The sequence below is a fragment of the Etheostoma spectabile genome, chromosome 17 (assembly GCF_008692095.1).
Source record: "Etheostoma spectabile isolate EspeVRDwgs_2016 chromosome 17, UIUC_Espe_1.0, whole genome shotgun sequence".
Classification (NCBI taxonomy): Eukaryota; Metazoa; Chordata; class Actinopteri; order Perciformes; family Percidae; genus Etheostoma; species Etheostoma spectabile.
This window is the reverse complement of record NC_045749.1, coordinates 7,146,359-7,156,303: the sequence shown is the minus strand read 5'-3', so window position 1 is coordinate 7,156,303 and position 9,945 is coordinate 7,146,359. Positions and strand designations below refer to the sequence as shown.

Sequence of the window (9,945 nt, the reverse complement as noted above, 5' to 3'; positions counted from 1 at the left end):
TGTTGCCTTGGCAAAGCCTGTAGGTGCCACCAGATGACAGGGCAATGCATACAACCACCCCACCCACCACATGCAATCAATGGGGGGCGTGCACACAGACATATACACACATACACATCTGAGTGAGGGGAAATGTGGAGCGTTCAATTTATTAGCATCTCTGTGTCAAACGCATTCGGATTGTATAAACGCTTGACTATTATTTTTCAAATCCCGACAAAACTAAATTTGATAGAGAGGTTAAAAAAAAAACTGAAAATTATTATTAAACTGATGTAGCCCCCAGTCCAAATACAACATTGACATACAAAAAAAGATGTTCTGATTTTGATTCAATCAAATTCCATGAATTTATACATAATTTTCACAACTATTTCACAATGCTTTACAGTATCAAATACTTCCATAGCGTCAGAAATGGTTTTTTTTTGTTTAAATAAAGGCATCTTTTCAGCAAAAAATCTGATTTCATGTCTTTTAGCTTAAAAAGGTGCATTCAGGCATGCCAATTCACTCCCATCGATCTCAAAGTAAGGATTATGTTTCAAGAGGAAAACGCACACACGTAAACAGACGTCTTATCACATTCACGCCACTGCATCTAATGTGGGTTATTGTACTGAATCAGCACGGCCCCGCTCAGCTCGTGACAAACATATCTGACCCTTCAACTTTCAGCAGGACAGCTCAGTTACGGCCGCTCTCCTTATTTTTTCTCTCTCTCTCTTCGTTAATCTTCTCACTTTAACCAAGTCAGAGCCACATTACTGCACTCAACAGACCTGAAGTAAGTGCCCAATGAGCAGAAATAATAACAAAAAAAAATGGCTTTACCACATCTAGAGCTGGAGAGGACGGAGACATGGGAGGTGAAAAACAAACATACAGCAGTAGAGAAATTGAACGCCTGAGGAGGAGCAGGAGGAGGAAGTGCTGGGTGGACGTAGATCTTCAGTAGGTTAAATTGACTGGTAATAACCAAGCCACAGGCTCATAAACACACACACACACACACACACACACACACACACACACACACACACACACACACACACACACACACACACACACACACACACACACACACACACACACAGAGATCAGTGCATATACACAGAGGCTTAAAATGCTTCATCTTATCGCTTCAACATCCGACGGAAACACATTCGGTAACATTCTTCTAGGAGCCCAGCGACAGACCTACGACGTATAGAAAAAAATCCATCTTGTCACTGTCAAAAGTGTAATGTTCAAACACCTCCCCCCTGCGATGCAATAACCACAACTTAAAGGTTTAAGACAAAATCAAATTTTCATGCATTATTTCCATACTGTGAGAATAATATTCAGTTTTTCAAACAGACTGCACCCTGGAGTAGTATTCACAAAGAAAAGAAAAAGAAAGCCTGTTGTCAAATATTTGATCAATTACAATGTGTACAGTAATACAGCAAATTCACATTTTTATTTTAAAATATACAGGTTTGGACGTCATGCAACAACAGCAGGTCCCATTACAAAAAAAGTAACAAAATAATAATAATCATTAATTTAAAAAAAAAAAAAATATATGTAACAGATTTAAGTTCTAAAACTATAGCAGAACAATATACAACAACCTTAAATTAAATACCTTTTCAACAAGAGATGTTTTAAAGACTGCCAGCTAGATTCAAGAAAAAAATCTATTAATAACAATAATAATAATAATAATAATAATAATAATGATAATAATAATTTGTAAAGGTCTTTTCATTTTTAGAAAATACTTCAAATTGATTGGAAGTGAAAAAGAGGCTGTGCATTGCATGAGTGCCATAGTCTGTCAGTCAGTCAGCTTTACCCTGAACACACAACACCAAAGAGCTTAACAAGAGAAGCGGGGAGCGCTTCGCCAACGACACCTCCATGCCAGTAGAAAATAAAATTAATACACACAAAACACACTCATACACACTCACGCACGTCAGGTGAAATTTTAGCCAGAGTAGTGCAGTATCACACACACACATACACACACACTACTTCAAACTGTGTATGTGTGGTGATCACAGTACCCGTTTAGTGTATTGTAATGCTTTTGCACTTCAGTGTGTTCGACCTGAACTCCTGCAGTGGTGTTTGCTGTCTGTGGAACTGGGACCGATACGCTGGCCAGCGTCGGAGTGTTGTGTCTGAGATGAAACACAAACAGCGTGAAAACTCTTCAAGAAGGTGAGACATTCTCACTGGAACCCATGTCCTTAGACGCAATGAAAACCACCAAACAGAACTTATGCCAAATAGAAATAAGAGTTCAGAATAAAGTAGAATAAAACAAAATTACCCCAAACAGCAACAAAAAAAAACTCAGTAGTAACATTTTCATGTGCTATTAAAGTGCAATTGAATGAGATTTTGCGACATACAAGAACATGACTCACTTGAACCCCAAATATCAAACTTTTCCACCTCCCTTTCACCTCCTCATGCCTCTCTTTCACTCTCTGCTCTCTTTCCCTTTGTCAAACCCAGTCTGTTTCTACTTCCACAATTCCTGGGAGCTGTCCTCAATCGCCCAATCCCTGACATTGGGCAGTGCCAGTGGTTCGCTCTTCACTGACAGCGAGTTGACAAGTTCGCAATGGAACTTGCGGATGTGTCGGTAGAGGTCCCCGGACTGCGTAAAGCGCCGTTCACACCACTTGCAAGCGTGCGGCTTCTCGCGTGTGTGCACCACTGCGTGGCGGCTGAGGTTGTGTGAGTATTGGAAGCTCTTGCCGCAGGTGGTGCAGGTGTAGGGTTTCTCACCGGAGTGTGTCCGCTCGTGGCGCTTCAGCGTGTACATGCAGGAGAAGGTCTTGCTGCAGATGGTGCACGTGGGCACGTTGACGTCTCCAGCGGGCTTGGAGCGGATGCCCTCCTGCTCTCTGAAGTGGGAGCTGAGGTGAAGCTGGAGGATGTGCGGGGAGGGGAATACCTTGTTACACAGCGGGCACATGAAGATCTGGGTGTGTTGAGCTGACAGCATGTTGGAGACGTAGGGCAGCAGGGAACTATCCATGCTGTTCACCTCGGCCTGGGTGCGCTCGTTTTCTCCCCCTAGTATTTCCTCGTCGTCTGCAGTGGCTGAACTCTTCTCCTCCCGCTCCAGCTCCGAGGCTAGAGAGGCCTCTCGCAGAGCGGACAGGTGAGCTTCCAGGCCGAGCCTCCGCTGGGCCGACAGAGGCCCTCCGACCCCGTGGTGGGCCAGGCCCCCATTGGTGGTGGGAGCCGTCACCTTGGTGATGCCGCTGTGTTCCATGTCATAGTCCCCACCTCCCAGTTCCTCTTCCTCGTCTGAAGCCACACCCCTCTCCACCTTCACCCTTACAGCCAATGGGCTTTGGAGTCTGTCTGGTGTAGCTGCCCCGCTAAAATAGGACTGGTGGTGGTTACTGTGGTTGCTACCTGCAATTGGCTTGACTGACAGGTCCAGGACACAGTCAGCCACATCATTTGACACCCTCCTGCCCCTGTGCGCTCCACGAGAGCTCACGGAGCGGTGGGACCTCTGTGAGAGGGACCCAGTGGAGCTGGTAGGGCTGCCGGCCGGGGAGAGCAGTTTTCCACCCTCCCCCAGCCCATCCCCACCCTGCATCTCTGCCTCACCATGCCCTGGGCTGGTTGTAGCCATGGCTGGTGTCCTTGGTATGTCTGCAGACGGCAGCCTCAGCCACAGCGGTCCTCCTTCGACCTTCCCCTCCTCCTCTTCATCACTGTGCAGCAGGTCGGCAGTGGCAGGCCGGCCTATAGAGCCATCTGATAGACTGTCGGCCTTATCGGAGCAGCTGGACCCACCATCCTCTTCTCTGCGCGTGCTGTCTGCCTCCGTCGTGGACTTCTGCTTCAAACGTTTCTTACACACCTTGACAATGTCATACATGTGCAAGTAGCTGGCCGCTGCCAGCACATCCTCTACGGGAAGGTCCTGGAACTGCAGCTTGCCCTCATACATGAACTCCAGGAGCAGGGAAAAGGCCGGTGCTGTGACAATGTCGTTGTTGAGGTGCACCACGTCTCTCTTGTCCAGCTGGTCCTTGTAGAAGAGGTGAAAGTACATGCTGCAGGAGGCCAACACTGCTCGGTGGGCCCGGAACTGGGCATCGCCCACCAGCACCGTGGAGTCACACAGGAAGCCCTGGTGCCGCTGTTCGCTCAGACACTGGAGTAAATGTCTGCTGTGGTCTGGGAACTCCATCTTGCCGTCCTCATAACCTGCAGCCACACAGCAACACAGAGGCAGAGTCAAAGTTAGATATATCTGGTAAAGATCTGTGATGTAAGAAATTAACGCCTAATGTGGGGTTTTGATGACATTTCGGAAGTTTTTGAAACCAAGTTTTGAATTTTAAATAAAACATTTTCAGTGTTTAATACTTGTTCAGTACGCAAGAAAAATGGAACAATGAAATGTAGACAAAAGGCAACACATACAAAAAAAAGAGATTTCAAAAAGAAGAAAGACAACAATTGTTTTTAATTTTTAAAATGAAATGTGATGAGATAAAACTCAGATTAAGAGTAGAGATCATGACACTGTTCTTGTCATCGTTTTTTGTTATTGACGCAAACAAAATGATCTTAAGGAGGCCAATTAAAAACAGAAACACTGGAGAAAGGAGACAAATGTAAAAAAAACATATTGTATGAGATGATGAAAACAAACTACTGTACAGAGAAGAGGATGAGCGAGAGAAAAGAAACGTATCAGTTGAAGGCAGGTCAGTAAAAACACGAAGAAAGAGAAGTAAAAAGATTTTTTTTTTAAACACATAAAAAAGGAATGCAAATATAAAAAAACTACACATATTTAAAATGTTTATATATTTTATGGATACTAAACTCACAAACATCAACATCTACAGAAATATTTCTTCTCAAATTCAAAAATATCACGCAGGTCGCTGTAAAGTCATGCACACATTTCTTCGTACAACGATGTCAAATGCTGATGTTATTTTTATAATTATTTACTTTATCTATAATAATTAAGAAGAAAAAAATTATGAAAATTACATTTAAAAAGTATAATTACTAATTCAGTTTTTACCCACAGAAAGACTTAATCTCAGGTAAACCAGCAGCGACAGATTCTTCTACTCTGTCTCTCCGTTCTCTCTCTCTCTCTCTCTCTGCATCTCTCTAACTCCTCTGCCTGCACTCCTGGATTGTCGCTGCTCCTACGCTGGTTATTTTTATTAACCCACTTTGGCCTGGCCTGGCACAGCCCTTTTAGGTAACCGGCTTTCAGCTGCACACACTGTCCTCATGTACACACAACCCAATCACACACACTTAGTACCAGCCTACCAACCAACCACCTCCACAGGCTAAGTCGAGCAGGAAAACTGCCCAATTGAAATAGCACTGTTGAAAACAAAACAGCTTGTCCCTCGTTTAACCTGCGAGCACCGGCTTGAGATTAGATGAGGGGGTGGAAAAAGACTGAAAACTTGCAGCAATGCTCTTCAGATGTCCTTAAAAAAAAGAGTCGGTAGAATTTATAATAAATGAACAACTAACTCTCGGATAACAGAAGGTGATAACGAGACTGAAATCTGTAAAATAATTAAGTCCCACCTGTTAACCAAGTCGATTTGTCCTGCCTGAGAAAATACATTGGTCCCGCTCTGCACTGTGTTAACCAAAGCAGTTAAATCACCTCATTTGAATGGAGCTAAACCAAGAATGTCACTGTGTGTGAGACTCTGTGTGTGTGTGTGTGTGTGTGTGTGTGTGTGTGTCATGTGTGTCGTGTATATGTGTGTGCGTTCGCCCTCCGGCTTGTTCAGACTGCTTTTAATGAGGGGGCTTACGGGGACAAGGGTGTACCATCTCCCACCTCCACCCCCATCCCCCCCTCTGTCCAGCCAAACCCCTCTACCACCTCCTACTTCTACACACACATACACACACACACACACACACACACACTCCTTCCCATCTGAATCTTTCAAGAAAAACCCTGCACATCCGCCCCATAGTAGAAACTGCCCTCTTCCTCAACCCTCCCACCCTCCGCCCACCACCCAGAAGAGAAGATTTACAATACAATCACTATAAGTGCCCTGCTCGTCACAGCATCAATCCTAATCCTTAAAGATGGCTAAAAATAAAGACGGTGGTGGCGGCGGTGGGGAGAGAGCCGTCAGCGGAGACTCAGGAGGGCAGCAGCCCGTCAACCCGGCCCACCCGGCCCGGGCAGTTAGCTCAGGCAGGGGTCTGAGAGAGAGACACAGAGGGGCAGGGAGGGAGAGGGTGAGAGAGAGGTTGGGACGACCGGGGAGGGAGGCTTACCCACATCTGATCCAGCTGACGGGGGCCATATGGCAGCTGCTAGCCAGATAAAGAGATTAAGACTAGGAGGGAGTGCGATTACAGCTGTCTAGCCAATTCAGGCAGCTCAAATCTGCAACTTCTAAATTAGTCTTCTCTACTCCAGCCGACAGGAGGGGAAAAAAGACCGCACATGTTTTCAAGTAATTTTACAGCGAGTTAGATTTAACTGAAAGAAAAAAAACAGATAAGATGATTAGGATAAATTAGCATCTTATTTTGTTGCTTGTTTAACGTTTGACATTTTTTCTCCTTTTTTAAAGTAAAAATTATGTTTATTTTTCTTTGCTCAAATTTAACTAATTAAAATAATGACTAAATTTCTTCTTTTTAAGTAAAATTTAAAAAAAGCATTGCTTTTAATTATATTTTCACTTTTTTTAAACTAAATTAACTGAGGAAAAACAAGAACTTAGCTCTGTTTGAAATAATGTTTTGTCAGTTGTAACTTTGCTTTCTATGAATGAGTGTCTGAACAAAACCCCTGACAACACAAACAGGAAACAAATCACAAAATGATAGATAAGTTTTAAATGCAACTCTCTAGACTACAAACTTGAAACCCAGCAATGAGTTCCCCGGACTGCAATTACACCTCAGACAGGACGCACCAACACGAGTTTACTACTCACCAGCAGCTTCACACAGCGCTCACACTCGTTTGACACACCGGAGATCCCCACAACAAAACAAAATAACTACTACCCCAGACTCTCCTACTCTATTCACTTTGCCTCACACACACACACACGCGAATGCACACACAAAACGATACCTGCAGCAGTATGCATCAACTTGATTAACTCCACTGTAGCAGAATAGCTGGGCTCTCTGGCTGGGAATGGCTGTGTATCTCTCTCTCTCTTTCTTTCTTTCTTGCTCTTTCTCTTCCTCGCTCGCTCTTTCTGAATCAATGAGTGGGTAGAAGAGGAGAGAAGAAAAAGAAGAGGGAGGCAGGCAAAAAAAACACGCTGTTCAAACTGCGAGGGACAGATGCAAAGTGGAGGAGATGTTGGAGGGGGACGAGATACCACCTCCCTCCTCCTCCTCCTCCTAACTGGCGCTGATCGGCAGCCACAAACACACACACACACATACACAGCGTGCGCACAGACACACACACACACACACAGTACTAACTCTCCCAGGCTGCCGCTGAGACTCACAATAAAGGACTGGGGAGGGGTGGAGGCAGTGGAGGGATGGAGGAGGAGGAGGTGGGGTGGATGGCAGCCTGTCAGCTGCTCTGACATCATCCTCAGATGGAGATGCTACCTCCAGCTGTGCTCTTTCTACAGCCATATGCTGCCTCCTCTACACTCCTGCCACCAGACTCTTCTTTCATTCTACCAACACCACGCAACTTTGTCTGTCTTTCTCTCATTTTTCTCTTTCACTCGCTGTGAAAAAACCCACGGGTCTACAAGCTGATTTGTTTTTTGGAAGTGTAATTCAACCACAACTGCCCACTAAAAAGAACTACCAAGGAAGGGGAAAGTTTCCAGAATATATACAGAGGTTCGGAGTAAAACTTTTTTGTAACCCTTTTCTAATTTTTAAATCCTTCTCTCCATGTCTCTGTCTCCTCCCAACAACCATAAACAATGGCCAACACAGCACATTCGCAACTGACAGACGCACGCAGCTGATATTGTTTTCCACTTCTTTACGGTTCAGCGCCGATGCCTAGTCTAGTATTCATTCATTCACTCATTCATTCATCTATCTATCCATCCACCCATCGCACCCTGCTCGGACCCTTCGGACAACTGGCAGGAACACAAATTAAATGAGGAAACAATGAGAACAAATCATAAAGAAAGAACCTAATGACGGCAAATCCGAAACAAAAGGTAAACAAGCCCTTAATAAGCCGGGGAGAAACTTATTACAACAGCCTTATTTCGCTTTCGGTTTAGAAAAAGTGTGCACGTTTGGAGCGTGTGAATTTTCAGAATTTAATATAAGTAACAATACTAAAACTAAAACTAAAAAACTACTTTTCTAATCAATTTCACTGTGTGCCCAAATTAACAATAGACCTTTTACTAAAGTTGAAAACACTAATACTTTATGCACAGATAGGTATAATAAAATACTGTCCCCTACTGATATCACAAGTTTTGAAAAGAAAAATATGTACCCACATAAATGTCGAGATTAACCCAAAAAATATGACATTTCTTTGTTTTATAATGCGTAGTAATAAGCAACATGTGCAACATGCATACGTTGATTGCAAGCATTCTTTCATGTTTTCTAATAAACGGATAGTTTAGTTACAATAGAGGATTTAAAATAGGTTTAACAGTGTAAAACATTTTATCGACTCCAACTTCTACAATCTTTGATAAGCTTGTGTAAAAATTCGGCTCTGCTTTCAAAGTCTGCGACATTAGCTAAGTTACCGGACTTAAACTTTAATTTACTTCACCACTGAAGTTTCAGTTAGCATCTTTAATTACAGTGTTAGAAAGTCGTGTATCGCTTTGACACATTGTACTATCTTGACAGCGCTATATTCAACACTTGGACAAACATAAGTTAACAATGTGATCAATAACTGTGTTATAAATTAGCTACACAACTTAATTTAAAGCAACTCTAAATTGTCAAACGAGGAAATTATCATTAAAAAGTCAAAGTTATGTTAGGTAGGCTGTGATATTGTTACCGAACAAACTAACAATACAAGGAGACTGTAATTAATTTCTTAGCAGAAGACATAACAAACAGAAAGACAGAGACACAGAGAGACACACTGACCCACGCAGCTAGCTATAGCCCGAGCATGGCTAACAAAAGTAAAGCGAAGAGGCTAACGTTACAATATTGAGCTATTTACAGTTGTTCGCAAGGCCTCGGTGCTATGACAACAGCTGCTAAAACACCGAAGAGGGTGAGCTAACATAGCAACTATTAGTGCGTGGAGACAACACAGTAATGCTAAGGAAGGTTTAGCTACTTTTTCCCCTCCGTAACCCACCCTCTCTCCTGAGCCCCTTATCGGACTCCGGTTTTGAGAGGCAGCACTTACAGACAACACGGTCCAACGTCTTCTCCGCTTCCTCCGTCAAATCCTTCTTCTTTTCCTTCGGAGACAAACTAGATTGACTTTGGACTAATTTCCATTACAGGCTGCCGAGGCGAACAGGCGGAGGGACGGGAGTCTAGCACTCTGCGGCGGCCAGATGTTTCCGAGCTGTTGCTGCTCAACTCGGGCTGGGAAAAGGAGGCGAGTTGACTGGCACGGCACGGAAGCCAATGGTGCCGGCGAGGAGGAAAGTGAAGGCAAATTGGAAGCGGCCCTCTAACAGAGGAGAGGGAGGGATATGTCTTCTTCTCTCGTCGGCGTAGGTTGACACCAGGCAATAACAGTAGCAGCGCACACACACACTGAGAAGGCAGGGAAGAAGAAGCTGGGCCAATCCAACTGGTTCTGCGAGTCTGTGAGGACGACTGGCGCAGCGGAGAGCGAGCGAGCGGAGAGCGGCGCGGTGCGGCCTGGGTGCTGTAGTCAAGCCGGAGCAGGGCTGGGGGGCGGGGAGGGCGGCGGGTGTGTGGAGGCGGAGCTGATGTGAGCAGGTG

The 9,945-nt window shown here is 44.4% G+C and overlaps 1 protein-coding gene across 4 annotated transcripts; it reads right to left on the bottom strand.

Annotated features, from left to right (window-relative positions):
* Window positions 1–431: 431 nt before the first annotated feature.
* zbtb18 (zinc finger and BTB domain containing 18) lies at window positions 432–9,720 on the bottom strand. 4 transcript variants are annotated; one of them, XM_032540954.1, is made up of 2 exons: window positions 9,395–9,720; window positions 432–4,236 (listed from the first exon to the last, which is right to left on the bottom strand). In XM_032540954.1, exon 2 carries the CDS (start codon window positions 4,217–4,219, stop codon window positions 2,522–2,524), a length of 1,698 nt encoding a protein of 565 aa, XP_032396845.1. In that variant the 5' UTR covers window positions 4,220–4,236; window positions 9,395–9,720; the 3' UTR covers window positions 432–2,521. The 4 variants fall into 4 exon arrangements, with proteins under 4 accessions (XP_032396845.1, XP_032396843.1, XP_032396844.1 ...); XM_032540952.1 differs by lacking the exon at window positions 9,395–9,720 and adding an exon at window positions 7,133–7,628; XM_032540953.1 differs by lacking the exon at window positions 9,395–9,720 and adding an exon at window positions 5,602–5,822.
* Between the last annotated feature and the right edge of the window lie 225 nt (window positions 9,721–9,945).

Excerpts from the sequence above, each read along its gene's own strand:
- zbtb18 (XM_032540952.1), bottom strand. The coding sequence starts at position 7,613 with ATGATGTCAGAGCAGCTGACAGGCTGCCATCCACCCCACCTCCTCCTC. Across the intron at positions 4,237-7,132 it reads GTTGATGCATACTGCTGCAG|GTTATGAGGACGGCAAGATG; the intron begins GTATCGTTTTGT and ends GTGTGGCTGCAG.